The following is a 25,814-nucleotide window of genomic DNA, read 5'->3' on the forward strand; positions in this document are numbered from 1 at the left end:
CCTGTTGCAAAATCATGATCTCAGAGACCACAGAGATTAGTGATATGACATTTGAGAGTAAATTTAAATAAATTGATTTAAGTTGCCATTAAAATTTTAAATTTTATTTCATATTTTATAGTAAAGATTTCAGAAATATTTTTTTGCAAAATACCTGCATCTAATTGGAAATGTAAGTCCATTATAACATGTATTCCATGTAGTCTCTCTACTCCTATCCCTATCTTTTTTAATTTTCAGAAGTTTAAAAGAAACAGCATAAACAGAATAAACATATATTACAATCTAGAACCAACTAATGTTTTCTTATATTTATTTGGAATCTTTATTTTTTTAATGAGATAAATATTTAGATACAAAACTGAAGTATTGTTCAACCACCATGATTAGCCCCATTTCCCTTCTACTCCCTTTCTTTCTAGAGACAACCACTTTTGGGAATTGAGTGTGTATCCTTCCAATCTATTCTTCATAGTTTTACATAAAAATGTTTACCCATAACCAATGCTTTAATACTAGTGTTGGTTAGTGTTGATTTAATTCAAACTCACACAGGTATAGTTACAATATATTCATCACTTCATTTTCACTCTACATGACTTTCAGATCTTTCTGTTAATACATATAGATTTAATTTGTTATACTTAACTGCTAGAGAATATTCTACAGGGTGACTACATCACATTTTATCAACCATTTCCAAAGTGATAGACATTTGTTTCCAATTTTTTGCTGTGTTAATACAACTCATGCTGCAATGAACATTAAAGATACAGGACTCCCTGGGTACATGTATCAGTTTCTTCACTATATGTATATGTACTCAAGAGTGGGTATTCTGGAATGTGTTTTCAAACTTCTTTCCTACTCCAAAGTTTGAAAAAAAATTATCCTACAAAACTCTTACTAAGTTTTGCTCTTTGCGTTCTAGTCTTCAATACTTTTGAATTTTTTAATAAATACTTTATAATGTATGACAACAGCAAAGATCTAATATTTTTCCACATGAATCAATTACCCTGAGACCATTTTTTGAATTATCCAGATTTTTCTACCAATTTAAGATGACACCTCTATGAACTGCCAATTCCCCTTACAAACATGCATATATTTCTGGATATAATATCCTGTCACAATCTTTGTTTTACTGTATCAAGAGCAAGCAATTTTGATGATTATACATGTAGTAAAACATGTAACAAAAAAATGACAATTTTGTCTTTGTTCCACATCTTTACACCTTGCATATCTTTGTCTGAATATATCAGGTAGGCCTTCTAGAACCATGTTGATTAGTGTCCATGACTGGATCCTTAATGAGAATGCTCCTAAAAGTCCAGCATGAACAGTGTTTGTTGTGGGGGTACTGGGGGTGTAGGTTTTCATGATAGTATGATAGTTATTAAATTCTCAGTGTATTACATTTTGAGTTGTTGCTGTAGGTTTTTCCATATTCATGTCACTTTACTGTAAAATGAATTTTTTGATATACTGTTTAGTATGACTTCTACTGAAGGTTTTCCTAAATTCAAGACATTCATAGAGCTTTAATGAGTATGAATTCTCTGGTGTCTAATATGATGTGACTTCTGGCTAAAAGCTTTCCCACATTCATTACACTGATAAGGTTTTTCTCCAGTATGGATTCTCATATGCAGAGCAAGAGTTGAGAACTGAGAGAAGGCTTTCCCACATTCATTGCAACCATAGGGCTTCTCACCTGTATGGCTTCTCATATGCACAGTAAGAGATGAGCTTTGACAGAAGGCTTTCCCACATATTTTACATTCATAAGGCTTATCACCTGTATGAATTCTCACATGTACAATAAGTGATGTGATTCGAGAGAAGGCTTTTCCACATTTATTACATTCATAGGGTTTCTCTCCTGTATGAATATTGTGATGTTTAATGAGGTACTGCTTCTGCCTAAAGATCGTTCCACATTCATTACACTTATAGGGTTTCTCTCCAATATGAATTTTCTCATGCTCAGTGAGGTTTGATTTGCCACTGAAGGCTTTTCCACATTCCTTACATATATAAGGTTTCTCTCCTGTATGACTTCTCTGGTGTCTAATGAGGCTTGACTTCTGAATGAAAGCTTTCCCACACCCTTTACATTCATAAGGTTTCTCTCCAGTATGAATTCTTTGATGGATAATGAGGTTTTCTTTCTGGCTAAAGGCTTTTCCACACTCATTACATTTAAAGGGTTTCTTTCCACTATGGATATTCTGATGTTTGACGAGGTATTGCTTCTGGCTGAAGGCTCTTCCACATTGGTTACATTCAAAGGGTTTCTCTCCTGTATGAATTTTCTCATGCTCAGAGAGATATGCTTTGCCACTGAAGGCTTTGCCACATTGCTTACATGCATAGGGTTTGTTTCCAATATGCTTTCTCTGGTTTTTAATAAGGCTTGACATCTGAATAGAAGCTTTCCCACATTCATAAGTTTTCTCTCCAGTATGATGTTTTTGATGAGTAAGCAAGTTTCCTTTCTGGCTAAAGGCTTTTCCACATTTATTACATTGATATGATTTCTTTCCTGTATGACTTCTCAAATGTAGAGTAAGGGACGAGACTCGAGAGAACACTTTACCACATTCAGTACATTCATGTGATTTCTCTGCAGTATGCATTTTCTTATGCTCTGTGAGGTTTTGCTTCAGGCTAAATGTTTTTCCACATTCATTACATTCATCAAGTTTCTCTCCAGTATGAATTTGATCATGCTGAAGGAGATCTGATTCAGGCTGAAGGCTTTCCAACATTCTTATCATGTGCAGGTATTTTCTCCAACAAGAATTCCTTAGTATTTCTTGACATGTGACACGGATGAAAGCTTTCCCACATTCAATATATGCAGATGATTTGTCTCCAATAATAATTCTCAGATATCTAACAAAGTTGAATTTATGATGAAAGACTTTTCACACTGGTTATCCTGAGGTTAGATGATTATAAACTGGGATGAAATGTAGCATCTTGTATTCCTAATGGTTCTTTCTTAGATAGCTTCTCTCATATTTAAGTGTAAGTTATGTCCAAATTTTTAAACTGAGTCCCATACATAGAGTAGTAGTCTTAAAGAATCAATGTCTGTGCTCAGAGGAAATACTTTTCTGAGGTTTTCTTTAGCTGTATTTTATGAAGTTGTCTGAGTTTTTCTTTAGTTGTATTTTCTGAGTTTTTCTTTAGCTGTATTTTCACAAAGGATGCAACTTAACTCAAAGGTCTTTCCTGTTGTATCTTTATTTATTTATAAATTTCCCAGGCCTTTTCTGAAAGGGAGTACAAAAAAAATCATCATTGAAAAGAGTTACTAACTAAAATATTTAATGCCTGGCATGTAGTGAACATCCAATAAGGTAGCTATCATCATCATCAGTATCACACTTGTGAACTTCTCCACTATTTTTAATAAAAATTTCAGAAATGTGCAATTTAGGGACTTCTCTTGTGGTCCAGTTGTTAAGAGTCCACCTGCCAATGCAGGGGACATGGGTTCGACACCTGGTCTCACATGCCATGGAGCAACTAAGCCCACAAGCCACAACTACTTGAGCCTGCATGCTGCTACTACTGAAGCCTGAGTGCCTAAAGTCCATGCTCCGCAGCAGGAGAGGCCACTGCAGCAAAAGGCCTACTCACTGCAATGAAGAGTGTCCCCCATTCACTGCAACCAGAGAAAGCCCCAGTGCAGCAACGAAGACCCAGCACAGCCAAAAGAATAAAAAACAGCGCAATTTAAAAATAGACTTTTAATTTCAAACCTAACTTAACAGTATAAAAGAAAGCTCAAATACAAATGACACCCATGGGTGCATTAGCTTAAACTGGTTTTAAATGAAACAAGGTATACTTTATAAATTAAGAAAATAAGGGAAAACATAAAGAACAGGTGACAGGATAAAAGACAAACATAACTCTGGAAAGTGTAGGATGAAGGGATAAAAAATGAAGAGGAGTATTATTAAAAGGATGTGTGGTTAAATAAGATTTACATCTTCCTGCAACTCCATTAAAGTAACAATAAGGGGATAAAGGGCATTACTCATAAAAACTGAAATGCTGAGGAAACAATGTATGAAAGTATTAGGAAATTTTGAAAGGAAAGCGAATAAAGGACTAAATTAACCACAAAACTGAGAGGCTTAAATAAAATGCTAGTAGATGAGGATGCCACTTCGATGCAAGGTAATTTGTGACACAGCTGTTGACAAAGAGGCTCTATAACTTTATGGACAGATTGGGTAAGAATTGAAAGTGGCTTATAAAATTATGATATAAGGAGGAGCTGGTGCACGCAACTCTCCTAACTGGAAGGAAACAGGAATTTATTATACAGAAAAGTGTAACTGAGAAACTCCAAATTTAGTTTTGACAGAGAAAGTAGATGAGAGTGCCATACTGAAAGAGAGTGATAAGTATAAGTTTATATATAGTATAGAATCCCAACTTCTTTGTACTGCTAGACTACAGGAATGCTGGTAGTTGCCAGGTGTCAGATATGGAAGGGTTCTTGTCTGAAAAAATGAGAAAATCATGAGAACCCCGATAGATACTGACATTTGGAGTCATAGAAAAGAAAGACATATATTCAACTGAATGTGTACAGTGAAGTCCACCATTTTAATAGACCTACTCATGGAGACTGATTATAATCATCACAGAAAATACGAAAAATGAATGCAGGAAACTTTCTGAGCCCCATCTTTCTTATTAGCAAGTTGATAATGATTAAAATTGACTGCATTTAAAATAGGTAAAACAGCTATGTGAAATGCAAGAATAAACACCAATAGACAGTCAAATGAGTTTAAAGTGGCTGTCTACATGAAGCAAGAAGTGTGGATAAGGAAGAATGGAGTAAGCATAGCTGTAATCCTATTTGACTTCAAAAAGCTCCTATTTGTTATACCTACGGAGATTGCCTTGAAGACTTGGGCCTTTTAACTTGAATCAATCTATAAATGTATAATAACTATCGACAGTGCTTTTTTACCTACTTACAACTGAGTTTCACATGGGCTAAACTGCAAAGTACATATACATTTAATGGGAAAGGGGAAAAAAAAAGAAAATATGCCAGAAAATAGCCATCTTTGCTTCCAAATCTGATTTTGATTTCCATTTTGATTACTGATACTATCATTTCTGGATACTGAAACTGTCACTGCCATCAAATTTCAGTTTTCATTTATTTTTCTTCTTTCATTATGCCTGATATTCTGGCACCCAAGCTCTTTTTTGTCAAGATCTCTTTTCTTGGCCTCTCTTAGTCCTTTCTTTTATAACTGTTTTCCATCCACTCTCTGGAAACCTTTGACATTATCCTGATCTATCTATCTCAAAATTTTATCCTAATTTTCATATAAATCATTTTAAGAACTGACTAGTAATATGCTGCCACTCTTATCAATGCTGTAATTTCCATAATTAGAAAAAAATAACCTTAATACTCACTGCATACCATAAGCAAAAGTTCACTCAAAATGAATCACAGACCACAGCATGAGCATTAAAACTATTAATAAGAAATATACAAGAAAAAATGGTAGACTTCATCAAAACTAAAAACTAATTAATGCCCTTCAAAAAACACAGTTAAGAAAACGAAAACAAAAGCCATAGACTGGGAGGAACTAATAAAGGGCTTCTCTCCAAAATATATAGAACCGCTGAAACTCAATAATAAAAAGATAAAAACAATTTAGTTTTTAAAATGGGAAAAAGACTATAATAGACATTTCACAAAATAAACCATATGAATGGCTAGAGAATCCCATGGACAGAGGAGCCTGGCAGGCTGTACTCCATAGGGTAACATAGAGTGGCACATGACTGAAGCAACTCAGCATGCACGCTCAAATTTACAATGTAGTGAATTTACATTTCAATGTAGTGAAAAATACAAATCTAAGAGAGTATATATTAATACTTAAGATCCAAGTTACTCTGTATGGGAGATACAAGGATTAGAGAGATTGGGCTAGAAGTAAGAGACAGTTCAATAAAAATGAAGTTCAAGATTGAACAGTAGATAAGATTTTGATAAATGGATCACTGCACAATCAAAGGCAAAGATGCCAAGAATTTCATACACATGACAGGGGCGATAAGAAGGGTACAACTGTTACTATTTAAAGCTGGAATAATAATCACAACCAACTGTGTGATGAAGGGAAGAAGGAGACTGAAAATATATACATTGTAAAATGTATAAAATATACATCACTCCTGGTGATAGTAAATAGATATTGTCTAAAATCAAGGATGAAGACTAAGAAAATTATGAATATAAAGGCAAACACAAGAAAGAAAAAAAATAAACTCCCCAAATGTTCAGGATGATATATATTCACAACAAATAAAGAGCCTACAACAAAAGATAAAAGATGAGGCAGAATTTAAAACAGTAAGGAATTCCCTAGCAGTCCAGTGGTTAGGACTCTGTGCTTTCACTACTGAGGGCATGGGTTCAATTCCTTGTCAGGGAACCAAGATCCGACAAGCCATGACGTGTGGCCAAAAAACCAAAAAAGAATTTAAAACAGTACAGAAAATTAAATCAGAATCAATACCAACCATACTGTTCCTGTCAATAAATGCAAATAGAATAATAACTATTAAAAGAACTATGATAGGCTCATGTAGAAAATTCTCAGGCCTCAAGCCAGACCTCCTGAATCTAAAAAACCCGTGCGTGGGTAAGGGCCCAGCAGTCTGTATTTAACAAGCCCTTCAGGTGATTTTTTAATTTTTTTAAGATTTATTATATACTTATTTATTTTATTCTTTGGCTGAGCTGAGTCTTGATCGCTTTGCCCAGACTTTCTCTGGTTGGGGTGAGTGGGGGCTACTCTCTAGTTGCAGTGCGTGAGCTTCTCACTGTGGTGGTTTCTCTTGTTGCGGAGGACAGGCTCTAGGCTTACAGGCTCAGTAGTTGTGGTTCACAGGATTAGTTGCTCTGTGGCATGTGGGATCTTCCTGGAGCAGGGATCGAACCCATGTCCCCTGCATTGGCAGGCAGATTCTTAACCACTGGACCACTAGAGAAGCCTTCTCCAGGTGATTCTGATGCATGCTAAAGTTTAACAACTGATATAGCAAATCCCCCCTAAACTGTATATAAGACATGCATCTAAAATAATATATCAGAAATGCTGAAAATAAAGACTAAAAATAAAATAAAGATAATCATGAATATATAAATTATAGAAATCCAAGATACAAAAACATTAGCAACTGAGAAGACTACCTCTCTCAACCTAGGAGATCAAATCCATGAAATATGAGAATATATACAAAATGTGAACATGAAATAAAAATATGTACTAATTTATAATATAGAACTAACTAGTTTATTCTGTATCTTGAAAATAGTGAACCATCTTTTAAAATGGTCAGAGAACATTCTCAAAATAAGTCCAATAGTAGGCCTATAAAACTTCAAATATTCCACAGAGTAGAAAAGGACAGATAAAATACCCTAAAAAAAAAGTCATAAATTAAACAAATTAAAAATTTCTACTTGTAAATTTCAAAATCTACTGGCTTGAACAAACTATTTGGTCAAAGAGGAAATTAAAATATGTTGCATAAAATTCAGAATATTATTCAGAACACAATGTATATCAGAACCCACTTGAAAAAAATGCTTGGAGAGTTTTAGCATAAATGGTTACATCATTTTTAAAAGAAATAATAATAATAAATATTCAAACTAAGGAATTACAATAAGGAAAAGTAAACAAAAGAAAAACAAAAATTAGAAAAGATAGGAAGAGAAATTGATTATTATAAACAGAACTGCAAGTAATAATAGATTCATGAGTAAGAATAACAGCAAAATTAAAAAATAAAAAATGATTATTTGGAAACAAGGATTATAGAGACTATTTTATTCAATTCTATCCAAATAAATTTGTAAACCTAGCAAATATAACCTCTGAAAACTGAAACCAGAAAAGAAAAGTTAAACAGAAAAATAAACATAGAAAAAAATAGAGGCAATCATTCTCTCATTTTATCACCCCAAAGTCCAAGGTATGTGTGGCTTAAGGTGTGAATTTTACTAAACTTTTAACAAAGTACAATAATAGTATTTATTTAAAATTTTCCAGTTCTTAAATTCATTAAATTTGCAAAAGCATGATGTACAACAGATTAGAACTAAGTTCTATATAACTAGTAAGACAAAAGAAAACACAGAAATTACATTCTCTTGATAATTAAAGCCCCCCTTGTATTTTTACAGGGATTATATCAACATCCTTCACAGATACTTAACCAGACCTGAATTTTTTACACTGTAAAATGACAGTCCTAAATTGAACTAGACAACATTATCTGAATACCAGGCAAACTGGTCTTTTCAATAGCACTTATTGTGTGCTTTAAAAAGTGTTTTTAAATATAAATCAAAATGCTCTAATGCCAAGCATACTAACTTTGTGCTATAATGCCTGAGCTGAGTAGTTGCAACAGAGATCCTATGGATAACAAAGCCTAAAAATAAAAAACCTTCTGTCTGGCCCTTTACAAAAAATTTTATTTACCCTCTTCTACCCTACAGTGGTGATTCCTCTCTCCTCTACCAGGCTGGAACCAGGATACATTGTTAATTCAGCTTAACCACACTAAATGATAAAGAGACAACCTGGAAGAAGACTGGATCTTAAAGTACCACAAAAACCAAAGGTACCATGCAGATTTTGACTACTCATCACATAACTGATATAAGCCAATAAATCAGTTCTTACATTCCTTAAACCAGCACATTTGGGCGTTTATTATAGTCACTTAGCTTTAAACTCCCAAATGTGCTGGTTTACCATTTAGCTTTGGTTTACCACTTAGCTTTACTATAGGGGCTTCCCTGATAGCTCAGTTGGTAAAGAATCTGCCTGCAATGCAGGAGACCTTGGTTCGATTCCTGGGTTGGGAAGATACACTGGAGAAGGGATAGGCTACCCACTCCAGTATTCTTGGGCTTCCCTTATGGCTCAGCTGGTAAAGAATCTGCCTGCAATGTGGGAGACCTGGGTTCGATCCCTTGGTTTGGAAGATCCCCTGGAGAAGGGAAAGGCTACCCACTCCAGTATTCTGGCCTGGAGAATTCCATGGACTGTATAAATCCATGGGATCACAAAGAGTTGGACATGACTGAGTGACTTTCACTTAGCTTTACCGTGATTAACACTTTTTAGTCCTGTTTCATTGCCTTACATATGTATCTGCAGATACCAATTCAATTCAGGCATGAAAGTATTTTCAGACTGTAAGAAAATGAATGGACAAGAAAATGACTTTTTACAAAAACACATAGTAGGGTCAAGTTTGCCAACCTCTGCTCTTAACAGGTCACCATTTAAAAAGAATACACCGGGTTTCCCTGGTGGCTCAATGACAAAGAATCCACCTGCCAATGCAGAAAACACAGGTTCAATCCCTGGTCCGGGATGATTCCACATGCCGCAAAGCAACTAAGCCCATGTACCACAGCTACTGAGCCCACGTGTCCCAACTACTGAAGCCCATGTGCCTAGAACCTGGGCTCCACAACAACGGAAGCTACTGCAATGAGAAGCCCTCACAACACAACGAAGAGTAGCCCCTGCTCACCATAACTAGAGACTCAAGTGCACATAGCAATGAAGACCCAGTACAACCAAAAACAAATAAATTAAAAAAAAAAACACACTGAGTTTGTCTAACATTTGAACATTTTGGTATATGTTAACACTCTTCTCTACACAGCAACCACAGTAATCTTGTCACAGACAAATCATGTCATGCTCTCCCTGATAAGTCTCCTTGTATAATCATAAAAATATTTAGAAGCATGCAATGTTTATTGTGGCTGCTTCTGAGGAGCAGAAAGAGAGAACTGAGAGCCAGGAATAAGGAGATATACCTATTGTTTTAATGTCTATCAACTATATGTATTAGATTTTAAAAATAACAGGAAAATACAGCACTCATTTCCAGGCTTGCATCATTGTTAAAAAGCAGGAGGTGGAGACAATATCTGGAGATACACTATGTATAGTATACAGTATAAATATACTCTATAGTATACAGATATAGTATATATACAGATAGTATACAGATATATAGATATACTTGTATATCTGTGTATATAGTATATAGATATATACTTGTATATCTGTATACTGTAGATATACAAAATATACTATGATATCTGGAAGTAAGACAATAAAAAAACAAGGATAAAAGGGTAAAATTCAACTTTGAGGTATATTACATTAGAAGGAGGGAGAAATAGTAAAATTTTAAACAAAATAATCTACATTTATAGATTTGAAAGATTACAGATCTCTAATCTTTGGCAAGATGGACTGAATGCTGAAGGAAAGGAGTGTAGGCATGAAGGGAGAAGTGAAAAATGGAGAATGTTAGTGAGAGGAAGAAGCATGAAATTTTGACTGTAGAAGTTATAAAATTGAGGCTGCAAATGAGGTAGAGAGGCTGGCATCCAGAATCAAGGTTAGAGAGAGAACTACTCCAGAATCTGAGAAAAGAGGATCAAACCAGGAAGAGAATTTAGAAATGTTACCTAGGTATCTAAAGGATGCCTAGCAATTTTCACTCCAAAAGACAAGAGCTGATAAGAAAATTTCAAAAAATTTCAGATGTTGCAAACTCACTGAGCCACTGTAATGAGCCTTTATTCCATTCATACCTGGTGGGTTCTCTCTTACCTGGAGAATACCTCCATTACATTTCTTCCTCTATCATCAACTGCTCTTCTTATTTGAACTGGTGACTTTAAATTTTGAAATACTGATGTAGGACTTGGATGAAGGTTAAAGTAACATCTCAGAATTCAGGTTGAGCCCTTAGGACCCTCAGTAGAGTTGAAGGATAAGGAAAGTGCAGGTCCTGGGGATGCACAAAGAAGCTAACTTGTGAAAAAGAAGAAAGGAATAATGACCCTTTGGCTTAGAAGCTGCAGCACACACATACACATACATGTGAGCACATAGAAAAAGAGTATTTGTAATTTCCATCTCGGGTCAAACTCATTATGTCATTTAAAGGTTCCACACATTTCAAAAAATGGGAAACAGAAGGTATCTTATTTTCAGAATTTAGGTTATACAGAGAAACTATCAGTGAGTTGCTAGAGTTCTCTAGAATCACAACCTGCGTGAGTACCTTTGAGCAGGTGTCACTTACAAGTGACACCTTGTTCCTGATTGAACACAGTTTTGAATATCATTTTCCCCCATAACAACACATTTCTCATAAATGTGAAGTCACCAACCTTGAGTGATATAGATAAAATGTAAAGGAAGTGACTCTGAAATTATTATTTGTGGATCAGAGTTCTTAAAATTTTTAAAAGCCTAATATTTTATCCAGGTTATATTACTCTAAGAGAAATTAAGGGTCCTATAATTAAATGGTCATTCAATTCATTGGTTCAGCAAACATATTTCTCATTTATTATGTGTATTGAAAAGACCATAGTCTTCAATTTGTAATGGAGTGAGACAGATAAAAGGGTCAAACTTGCTCAGAAGCTCTTCCCTTACTCCAACATAGGATGCTTAGTCTGGCTGGACAGTGCCATGAATTGATGAAAACAGGTAACACAGATGGCAGAGAGGCTGGAGGCAACACACAGGAGGGAAGAGGTAAGTATGACATTCTGGACATAAAGAGTTTGAAGTTCCTATGCAACCTCCAGATGGAGTTATCCATTAGATAGTTGGCTATATACCTGAGAAGCTCAGGACAAGCCTCAAATAGGAATGGTCATTCATTAGTCCTGCGTCACAGCTGAAGCCATAGTGGAATTTTGTTGCTCCTAAGAGTTCTTAGAAGTGAAAAAGATCAAAGTCGGAAACTCAGGAACATTAATATTTGAGGGACAAACAAACATCACTCACTAATGGAGATTTTTGGGGGGAGAGGGGACCTTGTTCCTTGGTTTTCACTGGAATTGTAAAAATGAGAGAAGTATTATGGAAGCCAAGGATACACTCAAGAATGAGTCAGTGACAAACACCTGAAAAGGAATGGAGTGAACAGAGAAATCTAATTACTCCATCCCAGTTAAAAATGGAAATGTACAAAACAGGGAAGCAAAAATGTGATTTTTATTCCTGCCCTAGCTGCTACATCCCCTCACAACCATTTTTATTTTCTGTGTAAACTTTAAAAGTTTCTTCATATAACTACAAATATTCACTCCTACCCCCACTTACTGAAAAAAAAGTAGTATGTTATACCAAACATACACTTTACTTTTTTCATATACCAAAATACACTGCACTTTTAAAATCTATCTAACATATGGTATGTATTTCCACTTGCTCAAGTCTTTTTTGGGGTCTTTCATTAACATTTAAAAATATCTTCATAAAGCTTTTATACTTTTACTGTTTTTCCCTAGGTGTTTTATCTGATTTGTTGCTATTGTAAAGAAAGTAGTCTTCTTTGTAACTATTACTGATTATTTTCTGTATGTATCAAAAATGTTATTTCTATATATGAACTTTTGTACTGTGGTACTTCCTCATTTTATTGAAAAATATGTTGTGTGATTAAAATACTGGAAGAAATTCTTTTTACAGATAAAAGAAAAGTTTGTTTCACTACATTTACAAAGGTCATTTGGTTTGGAGAAAACCTGGTAAAGTTAGGAGTCAGACTGCCATGCTCACTGACAAATCAGGGAGTCTTAAATTGGTTTTCTGACTTGTGCGCCCAAGACAGGACAACTTGCTTCCCAATTCTGCGCTATCAGCACCAGTGGAAACTACCTCTTAAAGCTGTTCCATAGCCCAGGACTTCTCAGAGAAGCCTCACCAGAAGTCCTCCAAAGAATTAAGAAAAGTCAATATCTCTGGGGAGTTTAGACATCCAATAACAAGTTTCCCGGAAATCTTTCCTCTTAAAAAAAAAAATGCTGATTCTGTTTTCTACTCCACAATGGGTCTGCTTTTATACAAAAATCGCTTTTCTCTCAACTGCTTGGCCTTTTCCCTTTCTCATCTTTCACAGAAAAGGATGTTGCAGAGAAATGCACCCTTTTATCATTATTTTAGAAACTAGAAAAGTGAGGTTTAAATAGTACTATCCCAGTAAGTTCCCAACGCCACCCACTCTCACGAAACTGGAACCACACAGGTTGCAACTCTGCAACCCTCTCACTCTCCCTCACACCCTAGGTCACCCACCGACGAACCCGCCCCGGTTTCCTTCTGTACCCCTACCCCCATCCACAGAAGCTTTGAACACTGCTGCACGTCACAGGAGGCGATTCCTCTCCTTCAGTTTCCCCAGCCCGGTCGTAGGCTCCGCGAAATCTCCGCTACAACCTACCCGACCGGACTCTAAGCCCAGAAACCTAGGTCCAGCAACCCAGATCTGCGCTTCGCAGAACCAAAACCAAACTCACCGGCAGACAAAGACGACGATGGCGAGCCAGACAGCCTGCGCCTGCGCACTGCCGGCTGGTTAGCATTCCCAGCGGTCTCCTGGGCTCCACCGAGCCCGGGCTCAGTACCGGGCGGAATCGGTCGATATTGGCCGGGCGTCCACTTTCCTGATTGTGGACTACATTTCCCAGAAGTTTCGGTGGTTCGAGTCAGCTTTCGCGCTTTCTCAACTCCACTCGAGCTTGTGGGACTGTCTCCCTGATTGAGGGAGAGTGCACGTAGCCCGAGACTCAAGGCTTAGGTAATACTCTACCTGTGCCAGCTACCTCTGGGAGAAGGCAGTGGTAATAAGCTCAGTTCAAGCTCACCCATAGTTGGGGGTGACTCCAACTAGGAACCGAGGTGCAAGGTAGCGCCAGAAAATTCCAGGGCACGGTCTGAGGCTAGGGTGGGGGAGAAGCGGTGAGGGAGGGAGTGATTGTGGGGCTCTCTGGCTAGGGTCCAGCCCGAGGCCATCTTGTCCCTCGCGAATGCGGTGCTGAACTACCTTTCCCAGAGGTCGCCGCGTTCTCAGGCCGGCGGCTCTGCGCGGAGCGGTACGGGAGCCGGGTGTGAGTCTCTGAGCAGGTCCTGACGACTGACGCCTTGCAAGGGAGACGGGAGGTGAAACATCAGAGCTCTGGGCGGAGATGGAGACTTGAGTATTGTCTGTTCAGGCTGAATGGGCGAGGTTGGAGAGGGAAGTGTCGGTTATTATGTATGACAGTATGTCCTTGTGATGAGTGTGTTATTATGACTGTGTGTGGTACCGTGTGTGTAGCTTTATGCGGGTTGAGTCTGCGAGGTATGATTGTTAATGTGCGATCGTGTGTAATACTGTGTGCTAGTGTGGGTTTTCCTGTGACTCTGTGCCCGTGTGGTGGGTGTGTGGATTGTTTCTGTGTGACCGTATATATTCCCGTTTGTGTACATGCATAGGGAGCTTTGCTATTGTGCTTCTGTGACCGCGCCCTGGTGGGGATTGTGGCTGTGCAGTACTGGGTGCGGAAGGGAGGGGGAGTCTGTGACTGAGACTGTTACACCTTTGTGTCTTCTGATTGGTGAATCTGGAGAGACTGTGTCGGTGACCATGTGTCACATATAGGCATGTATGAGACACAGGATAGCTCTGCCCTTTGACAGTTAAGACCCTGACTCTTCTGTATGGCATTGTAGTTGAGATGGAAGCTTGGGATCTCCTCTGAGAAGCCTGGTCAGGGAGGGGCAAGTGAGCTAGATATCCTTGTCATTTGGACCTCAGGAAAGGTTTGTTATCTCCTTGACTCATCTGTGTCTATTAACCAGGCTTAATGAGTCTGTCCCTTGTGGTTCATAGCCAGTGAACACACCAAGTACTTAAAAAAATAATAATTTTATTTATTTACTGGCTGTGCTGCATCTTCCCTGTTGCTTGAGCTTTTCTCTAGTTGCAGGGAGCAGGGGTTACTGTCTAGTTGCAGAGCAGTTTTCTCACTGCGGTGGCTTCCTTTGTTGCGGAGCCCGCTGGCTTCAGTAGTTAGGACCGGAAGGCTCAGTGGTTAGTTCCGGGGCTCTCGAGCGCAAGCTCGGTAGTTGTTGGGCACAGGCTTAATTACTTGGAGGTATGTGAGAATCTTCCCAGATCCGGGAGTGAACCCCTGTCTTCTGCATTGGCAGGCGGATTCTTTTACCATTGAGCCACCAGGGAAGTCCCACATCAAGTATATTTGATTAAAGCGGAAGCATTTATTAGTTGTGACAGTAAAAAGACAGGGAGCCAGCTCTTAAAGCACTGTGTGTGCAAAGCTGGATGGGGAAGTTTTAAACCTGGAGCGAATGCATAGTTCTAAAAGGGCAGGCATGGTAAAAAGACAAAACCTGCTCTAGGTTGCAAAAAACTGCAAGCAAAGTGTTTTGGTTGTTGGTGTGCATTGTAACCTTTTTGAAACATCTAGTGTTTGGAACTTTCTGTAATTTAACAGTTTCTGCAAAACAATCATACTTTGGTTTAACCCCATCCTTTCCCTACTGCTGCCTAGCTAATATATCCTTCAACAAGAGAGATCTCCAAGGAGGAGAAAATAATGGTTATGACATCTATAAGTTATATATAAGATGGCTTGGTATTTTCCCTTTATTTCTAAAATGCTTTATTTTCTCGGGAGTTTTTTTTCCTTTCTTGGCAGACTTCTAACAGAGACCCATGAAGTAAACTAAAGCCTACTATCTTTCTTTGCACTTCCTCCTATCTTTCTTTGCACTTCCTAATTTTTAAAATTAATATGTATGCTGAGTATTTTGGTTTTACATATGTACACATATGGAATCATGTACTCTTGCCTGGAAAATCCCATGGATGGAGGAGCCTGGTAGGCTACAGTCCATGGGGTCGCTAAGAGTCGGACACGACTGAACGACTTCACTTTCACTTTTCCCTTTCGTGCACTGGAGAAGGAAATGGCAACCCACTCCAGTATTCTTGCCTGGAGAATCCTAGGGATGGCGGAGCCTGGTGGGCTGCCATCTATGGGGTCGCACAGAGTCGGACACAACTGAAGTGACTTAGCAGCAGCAGCAGATACATATACACATGTATATTTTAAATATTTTAAATATTTTCATGTAAGTGATGTAACTTTCCACATAACTGAAAGTTATTTGAGAATATTTTTAATATTACACAGTGTTGTTTTGTCATGTGTGATTAATACAATAGTCATTGTGTCCTTTATTGCTATAAAAATTCTGATTTTGTTTAAAGGGGCACTGTGCCAAACAACAAATAAGAAAAAAGAACACTTTACATGTTTCAGATGTAAACAAAAGCTGTTAGATTGGATTTCTTTGACAGTTCTTTAAAGGGGGGAACGTGGGGAAGGCTCAGTGGACATGTATTCTTTTAGTCTTCTTCCTTTTCTCCTTCATGCCTGGAAAGTGGATATAGTGCTGTTCATGGAGCAGCCATCATATAACCATGCATCTACTAGGAAAGGAAGGGTAAGAGAATTAAAGTATTATACTAAATGAAAGTAGAGGATTTTAAATAGTGTATATTGTATGAAAGTTACTTGGTAAACAAAACAAAATTTACCTATAGGTGCATGAAATATGTAGTAGCATTTCACTTCTCTTCATGGTAATGTTGACTGAAAAACACACAATGTGATAGCCATGAGTTTCAGTTTTATCTGAGTACTTACTGAGCACTATAGCCTGGGAAACAGGCTCTCAGATAGCTCTGAGAAATTACTCTGAAGATGTGAAGGTGTACATGGGATTAAAGACACATCTTGGTAGATGGTCATTGCCAGTCATCAGGAATAGATATCTTGGTTAATGATTTTAGTGCTTTCCTGAGTATGGGAAGATGCAAAAATCTAAGTTCATTAAAAAATTCTCCTGAAATAGTTCTAAATAAAGGCTCATTTTCACAGAGAAAGGAATGACTAATCCTGAATTTCTGTTCAGTTCAGTTCAGTTCAGTCGCTCACTCGTGTCTGACTCTTTGTGATCCCATGGACCGCAGCACAACAAGCCTCCTGGTCCATCACCAACTCCCAGAGTTTACCCAAACTCATGTCCATTGAGTCGGTGATGCCATCCAACCATCTCATCCTCTGTCGTCCTCTTCTCCTCCTGCCTTCAATCTTTCCTAGCATCAGGGTCTTTTGCAACAAGTCAGTTCTTCACATCAGGTGGCCAAAGTATTGGAGTTTCAGCTTCAACATCAGTCCTTCCAATGAACACTCAGGACTGATCTCCTTAGAATGGACTGGTTGGATCTCCTTGCAGTCCAAGGGACTCTCAAGAGTCTTCTCCAACACCACAGTTCAAAAGCATCAATTCTAAAGCGCTCAACTTTCCTTATAGTCCAACTCTCACATCCATACATGACTACTGGAAAAACCATAGCCTTGACTAGATGGACCTTCATTGGCAATATAATGTCTCAGCTTTTTAATATGCTGTCTAGGTTGGTCATAATTTTCCTTCCAAGGAATAAGAGTCTTAATTTCATGGCTGCAGTCACCATCTGCAGTGATTTTGGAGCCCCCCAAAAATAAAGTCATCCACTGTTTCCCCATCTATTTGCGATGAAGTGTTGGGACCAGATGCCATGGTCTTAGTTTTCTGAATGTTGAGCTTTAAGCCAACTTTTTCACTGTCCTCTTTCACTTTCATCAAGAGGCTCTTTAGTTCTTCACTTTCTGCCATAAGGGTGATGTCATCTGCATCTGAGGTTATTGATATTTCTGCCAGCAAGCTTGATTCCAGCCTATGCTTCATCCAGCCCAGTGTTTCTCATGATGTACTCTGCATATGAGATAAATAAACAGGGTGACAATATACAGCCTTGACGTCCTCTGTTTCCTATTTGGAACCAGTCTGTTGTTCCATGTCCAGTTCTAACTGTTGCTTCCTGACCTGCATACAGATTTCTCAAGAGGCAGGTCAAGTGGTCTGGTATTCCTAACTCTTTCAGAATTTTTCACAGTTTATTGTGATCCACACAGTCAAAGGCTTTGGCATAGTCAATAGGCAGAAATAGATGTTTTTCTGAAACTTGCTTTTTTGATGATCCAGCGGATGTTGGCAATTTGATCTCTGGTTCCCCTGCCTTTTCTAAAACCAGCTTGAACATGTGGAAGTTCACGTTTCACATATTTCTGAAGCCTGGCTTGGAGAATTTTGAGCATTACTTTACTAGCGTGTGAGATGAGTGCAACTGTGTGGTAGTTTGAGCATTCTTTGGCATTGCTTTTCTTTGGGATTGGAATGAAAACTGACCTTTTCCAGTCCTGTGGCCACTGCTGAGTTTTCCAAATTTGCTGGCATATTGAGTGCAGCACTTTCACAGCATCATCTTTTAGGATTTGAAATAACTCAACTGGAATTCCATCACCTCCACTAGCTTTGTTCATAGTGATGCTTCCTAAGGCCCACTTGACTTCACATTCCAAGATGTCTGGCTCTAGGTGGGGGATCACACCGTTTTGATTATCTGGGTCGTGAAGATCTTTTTTGTACAGTTCTTCTGTGTATTCTTACAACCTCTTCTTAATATCTTCTGCTTCTGTTAGGTCCATACCATTTCTGTCCTTTATTGAGCCCATCTTTGCATGAAATGTTCCCTTGGTATCTCTAATTTTCCTGAAGAGATCTCTAGTCTTTCTCATTTTATTGTTTTCCTCTATTTCTTCGCAATGATCACTGAGGAAGGCTTTCTTATCTCTCCTTGCTATTCTTTGGAACTCTGCTTTCAGATGGGAATATCTTTCCTTTTCTCCTTTGCTTTTCATTTCTCTTCTTTTCACAGCTATTTGTAAGACCTCCTCAGACAGCTGTTTTGCTTTTTTGCATTTCTTTTTCTTGGGGATGGTCTTGATCCTTGTCTCCTGTACAGTGTCACGAGCCTCTGTCCATAGTTCATCAGGCACTCTGTCCATCAGATCTAGTCCCTTAAATCTATTTCTCACTTCCACTGTATAATCGTAAGGGATTTGACTTAGGTCATACCTGAATGGTCTAGTGGTTTTCCCTACTTTCTTCAATTTAAGTCTGAATTTGGCAATAAGGACTTCATTATCTTAGGATTTTTTATTGTAGTCAGCAACTATAGAGGCTAATGACTTGATTCTTGTAGAGCTGGATGGTGATTTACAGTTCTCCCTTTTTGGTAATAAATTCAACCAACCTTTGGGAGACGTTTGTGACCAATTTGTCCCACAATGCTAGGAAGACTGATTCCTAGATCAGGTGAGGATTTCATTGTTCAGTTCAGTTGCTCAGTCGTGTCTGACTATTTGCGACCCCATGGACTGCAGCATGCCAGGCTTCCCTGTCCATCACCAACTCCCGGAGCTTACTCAAACTCATGTCCGTAGAGTCGGTGATGCCATCCAACCATCTCATCCTCTGTCATCCCCTTTTCCTCCCGCCTTCAGTCTTTCCCCAATGTGGAATTACTGGACTAGGCAATGTTAATGATAGTCATAATACTCACTGTACCATCATCTGTCATCCTAGTCAGTTATCATCTAGGAATTGATTCCCTCTTGCTGCTTCTTCCCATAGCTAGAGTTACACTACTACAATCATATATATATATATATATATATATATATGTAAAACTATATTTGGTTAATTGTTCAAGTTGCACAGTCATCATTATCTTTACTGGAGGCTGAGTCCCACATTTGGTAATGCAAAAAACAATAATTTTGTAAAATAGGCAGAGTATAAGTAGAACAACCAGTAGCATTAATAAGGTCATAACTAAGAATTTAAACCAAGAACTTCCATTCAGCATGGCCCAGTATATTCTTAGTCATCTGACCCAGTCTATTCCTTACCAATTGCTGTCTTTAAAGGTAATGATATATAAGGCATTATTCATAAGGCACTCAGCCTAATTTCCTAGTGTTATTAAGCTGATTATCTTTAGTATGATTTAATTGTTCCCAACAAACACATTGTTCTGTTAAACTTAAATGACCATAACCTGTTAGCTATATAAAGCCATCATGTAACAGAAGGAGGGTCCCTCCTAATAATTGGGAATTTATATTCTTTCACTGAAATTTAGCTCATTGCTCTGAGCTTGAGTAACTTTGAAAGAAAATTCATATTTATGGCTAGGGTCAGAGCAAGTATGATTGACTGGCCAACTGAGTGGGGTCCCATCTAGTAATATCAGTAGTGGCCCAAACAGAACTATAACTTCTTTCTTCTACAATAAATTTCCTAAGGGCTATCAAGTCATTGCCTTGGAGAGGAGAAATCCACCAAGGTAACTCAGAAGTACTGGACATAGGTGATTGACCATGAGCCCAACAGTTGGATTAATTTTTAAATTCTGCATGGGATTTTGCCTGTGATAGAAAACATTTGATTCATATGGAAAAGTCCAGTATATCAAGAGAACACTATAAATAATCATACAGGTCAGGTTCTAAATCTTGGAATAACTTTTTATTTCTGATGTTGTTTTCTTGTCCTGGTGTGAGTGTCATGTCCTCTCTGAGCACTGTTTTAAAGTGAGTTTGAATTCAGTAGTCTGCTGTATAGATTCGTACAGTGCAGGGGCCCATTTTAAGTGGGAAATATTCCAAGAGTCAGTTCCTTCATTTTTGCTGCACATCAAGTAGTTTGAGTTCTTTTTTTTAAATTTTTAAAATTATTTATTAAAAAAAATTTTTTTTGACTGCACTGGGTCTTACCTGCTGTACATGGCCTTTCTCTAGTTGTGGCAAGTGGGGGCTACTCTCTAGTTACAGTGCATGAGCTTCTCATTGCAATGCATGTGGCTTCTCTTATTGCAGAGTGCAGGCTTCATTTAGTAGTTAGGGCTCATGGGCTCTAGAGTCCTAGATACCATTTTGAGATAGTGATTTTGTTTCCCTCAGGAAATACCCAGAAGTGAAATTACTCAATTCTGTGATAATTGTATTTTTAAACTTTTGAAAAACCTGTTTTCCTTAGTATCTGTGCCAATTTACATCCCTACCAACAGTGCACAAGGGTTCCCTTTTCTCTACATCTTCACCAACACTTGTTATTTCTTGTCGTTTTGATAATAGCTATTTTAACAGATGTAAGATAGTATCTCATTCTGGTTTTGAGTTGTATTTCCCTAATGATTAGTGAGGTTGAACATCTTTTCATGCACGTGTGGGTCATTTGAATTCTTTGGAAAATGTCCATTAAGGTCATCTACACATTTTTTATTTGGATTATTATTTTGCTATTGAGTTGTATGAGCTTTATATATTTTCCATTTAACCCCCATATGATATGTAATCTGCAAATATGTTCTTCTATTCCATAGGTTGCCTTTTCATTTTGTTGTTTCCTTTGCTGTACAGAAACTTTTTAGTTTGACGTAGTCCCACTTGTTTATTTTTGCTTTTGTTGCCAAATCCAAAAAATCATTGCTAAGACTGAAGTTTGAAAGCTTACCCCCCTTTTCATTAAGGAATTTTGTGATTTCAGGTCTTATGTTCAATTCGTTGATCCATTTGAGTTGATTTTGTGTACATTGTAAGACAGTGGCTCAGTTTCATTCATTTACATGTGGTGTCCAATTTTCTCAACACCATTTATGGAAGAGAATATCCTTGTGTCCAGTTTTCCCAGCACCACTTATGGAAGAGAATATCCTTTTCCCATTGTATAGTCTTGGCTTCTTTCTCATTAGTTATAACGACGTGTGGGTTTGTTTCTGGGCTCTCTATTCTGTTCCACTGATTTACATGTCAGTTTTTATGCCAATACCACACTGTTTTGATTCCTAAGACTTTGTAATATAATTTAAAATCAGGATTATTTTATATTTCTGTGAAAAATGTCACTGAAATTTTATATAGTTGTATTGAATCTGAAAAATCTTTGGCGGTAATATGGATATTGAAAAATATAAATTCTTACAACCCATAAGCACAGAATATTTTTCCATTTATTTGTGTCTCCTTCAGTTTGTTTTGTCAAAGTCAGTTTTCAGTGTACAGGTCTTTAACTTCCTTGGTTAACTTTATTCCTAGGTATTTCATTTTTAAAAAATACTGTTTTATTGATCTATAGTGATTTACAATATGGTATTAGTTATAGGTATATAATATAGAGATTCAAAATTTTTATAAATTATATACCATTTAAAGTTATCATAAAATATTGGTTATATTCCCTGTGCTGCACAATATATCCTTGCAACTTATTTATTTTATACATAGTAATTTGTATCTCTTTATCCCCTACCCTTGCCTTGCTCCTCCCCCTTCCCTCTTCTCATTGGTAACCACTACTCCTCTGTATCTGTGAGTTTCTCTTATATTTATTCATTTGTTTTATTTAATAAGTGATATCCTACAGTACTTATCTTTCTCTGTCTGACTTATTTCACTAAGTGTAATCCCTTCTAGGTCCATTCATGTTGGTCCAAATGGCAAAATTTCATTCTTTTCTATGGCTGAGTAGTGTTCCGTTGTGTATATGTATGTATGTATGTGTGTATATATATATATATGTTTTATTGATTTATAGTTGATTTACAATATTAGTTTTATATGTGTGTGTGTGTACTCCACATCTCCTTTATCCATTCTTTATCCATTCATCTGGACACTTACTTAGGTTGCTTCCGTATCTTAGTTGTTATAAATACTATAGTGCTGCTATGAACATTGGGGTGCGTGTTACTGCTGCATTTGGAGTGATAGTTTACATTATTGCCTCTGTAAATGCCTACCAGATAATAAGGGGAGGAATACCACCTAATAAGTGCTGAGTCACAACAGTCAATGCCCCAGTCATACTTACACCCTCTCAGTGGACCTGCCAGCCAGGAAATGAGGTGTGCTTCATGATCCTTGGGCTAGGATGGCAGTCAGTGTTCCACTCACATATACAGTCTTTATAGATGCCCATTATTAATGGGCAAGGATGGCTGTCAGGTCTCTGTTCACACACATAGCATCTGCATGTGCCTCTGCAGATACTTACTGGCAAAAAGGGAGGATGGTGCTGCTAGGTGTCATGCATAATAGTGTGAAAGATTGGCATTTTTAAAGTGTTTAGCCAGTGTAGAGGTGGCATTGTCAATAGGGTTTTGTTCTGCTGGTCAGCAACCTTCTCAGCCCTTTGGATAGGAAAAGCAAGTATACTTTGGACGTTTTATTTTTTTGTTATTGTTTAGGGTTTTGTTAGTTATTTGCACTTGGTGGCGTTTCTAATTTCAAGCTTCTCAGGTGCTCAGGTTGGAATATATGGGAAGACAAAACAACAAAACACCCAGTTCTCCACCAGGGCACTCACCACTGGGCTGGGTTTTTCCTCAAATCCCAAGGTCAATCCAGTTGACCTTCATTTTTCCAACTTGCAGTTTCTTTCTTATCTTTGCTCTTCTGCACATGAGATTTTTTTTTTTTTCCTGCTTCTAAGATTCTCTCTTTATCATGGATTTTAATCAATGTAGTTATGAGTCCCTGGGAATAGTTGCCTCCCCCACCTCACCCCCCACCCCCACCCCCCTCTGTCTTGTTTCTTGTGCTTGGGATGGGTTGAACTTAGATACGTGGGTTTACAGCTTTCGTCAAATTTGGAAAGTTTTCAGCAATTATTTCTTGAATTATTTTTTTGTCCCCTGCCCATACTTCTTCCTGTCTTTCAGGGATCTCTACTACACATAATTAGGCTGCTTGAAGTTGTCCCACAGCTCTCTTCTCATTCTGTTTTTCTGTTTCAATTATATAGTTTTTATTGCTGTGTCTTCAACTTTATTAATGCTTGCTTTTGGAGTGTTTAATTGATTAATCCTATTAACTGTATTCTCAGACACTGTTGTTTTTAACCTCTAGATTTGTCTGAGTCTTAAGTATTTTCCACATCAGTACTTACCAAGATCAATCTCTCTTGTTCCTTGTTGGACATGCAGGATATAGTTTTGTACTGCTAGTATCTATTAACAAATACAAGATCTTGTAAATCAAATACAAAAATCCATTTTTGTCACTTCTGGATGTGTTTCTATTTTCTACTTATTATAGTCATGTGTGCCTGCTTATAAAACTTATTTACTACCACACAGTATGAAAGTTACCCTCACTATCCTTGGTATTTTTACAGTTCTATAAATATACTAAAGTTTTGTTCTCGAATATACTTATGGTATTTGAGAACAGTTTGTTCAAGATTTGCTTTAAGCTCTGCTGGGTGGGACCAGGAAAGCCTTAGTCTAGTGCTAACTTGCCTCTCTACGAGGCAATAGCTTTTTGAGTAATCTAACCAGTGCCCTGTGAATTATGAAGTTTACCATTCTTGTTCATAGGGACACAAACAATTCCTGACCCTGTGTGAGCTCCAAGGATTGCCTTTTCTCTTAAGCATTTCTTTTGCTGGTCATATGTGGTCTCCTTGATCCCCTGTAGTGATTAGAACTTGACTGAATACTCGGCCCTGCAAACTTTAGCCATCACTGCCTCCCTGAACTCTCAGCTCCATCTTTTCTACTTAAGGGGGTTACAAAGCTTCTTTATATTACCCCTCCCAGTGCTGAGATGTGGAAATGCTCTCTAAGCAGTACACTGGGTCAAATGTATAGACCACATTTGTTTGTTTATACTTTGTTAGGCATGACCATTCTGTTGTCTGGTGTCCAATTCTGAAATCATGTATATCTCATATTTTATCTAATGGTTTGTTATTTTAGGCCAGAAGGTAAATCCAGCCTGTATTATTCCCATTTTTGGCTGCAAACAATGTTAAAAGAAGAAAAATTTTGTGCTTAAGAATCGCAAGAAAGCAGAGCTTCCATATACCATTCTCCCAATTTGCCTAATACTAACATTTTACATTACCATAGTATAATGATGGTAACCAGGATATTAACATTGGGCACAATACTTTCAAACAAATGATAGGCCTTGATTGGCTTCCATCAAGTTTTCTCCACTATTTTCCAAAAATTGAATTCACAATCTCATGTTGTATTTTGTTCCCTTGCCTTTTATAACTTGGAAAGGTTATGAACTTTTGGAGAACTGGGCAAATTATTTTACATAAGGTTCTGCATTTTAGATCTGCCTGCAGTTCCCTCATTATTAGGACATAGTTATGCATGTTTTGGTCTTCCCAGGTGGCACTAGTGGTAAAGAACCTGCCTGCCAATGCAGGAAATGTAAGAGACATGGGTTCGATCCCTGGGAGGAGGGCATGGCAACCCACTCCAGTATTCTTGCCTGGAGAATCCCATGAACAAAGGAGACTGGCGGGCTATGGTCTATAGGGTCACAAACAGTCGGACATGACTGAAGCGACTTAGCACGTAGTGCATGCATATTTTGGTGAGAATACTACCCAAGTACTTGCCCTTACTTAGTGAATCACCTTAATGCCAATGTCACTATTGGTGATTATTTGGGTAAAGGGGCATGTATGCAATGTTTGGGTATGTATGCAATGTTTTATATTTGTAATTAAATACTTGGGAGAGATATTATGAGATAATTCTAATATCCCATTTTTCCCTTATACTTTCACCTTCATATTTACCATCCATCAATGGATTTTTTATATAATTTTTTTATAAAATTATGGTGATTTTCTATTTTCCTCATTCCCTTTATAAAGTAGAATTCTTCATCATTAAATTGAACCAGAATTCCTTCTTTGGGGTAGCTAATTTCATGGTTCATGGCAGCAATAAACAGGATACGTCAGGAACATCTCCTTGTATTTGGGGGGAAAAGAAAAACAAAGCTTCCAAGTAGTGTAGGGAACATGTGGAAAGGATAAAGGAGGAAATGAAAAAAAAAAAAAGAAAATGGAAACAAGTAAAGTTTTGTCAATTTGAGCACCATGAACAAGAATCAAAAACAACAG

General features: G+C 37.6%; 1 protein-coding gene across 1 annotated transcript; it reads right to left on the reverse strand.

The window, feature by feature from the left end:
• Positions 1-299: 299 nt before the first annotated feature.
• On the reverse strand, positions 300-13,955 carry ZNF260 (zinc finger protein 260). Its single transcript, XM_081517021.1, has 2 exons — positions 13,442-13,955; positions 300-3,287 (listed from the first exon to the last, which is right to left on the reverse strand). Exon 2 carries the CDS (start codon positions 2,784-2,786, stop codon positions 1,548-1,550), a length of 1,239 nt encoding a protein of 412 aa, XP_081373147.1. The 5' UTR covers positions 2,787-3,287; positions 13,442-13,955; the 3' UTR covers positions 300-1,547.
• Positions 13,956-25,814: the final 11,859 nt, after the last annotated feature.

Source organism: Giraffa tippelskirchi, chromosome 7 (assembly GCF_054371585.1).
Source record: "Giraffa tippelskirchi isolate mGirTip1 chromosome 7, T2T-mGirTip1v1.2.pri, whole genome shotgun sequence".
Classification (NCBI taxonomy): domain Eukaryota; kingdom Metazoa; phylum Chordata; class Mammalia; order Artiodactyla; family Giraffidae; genus Giraffa; species Giraffa tippelskirchi.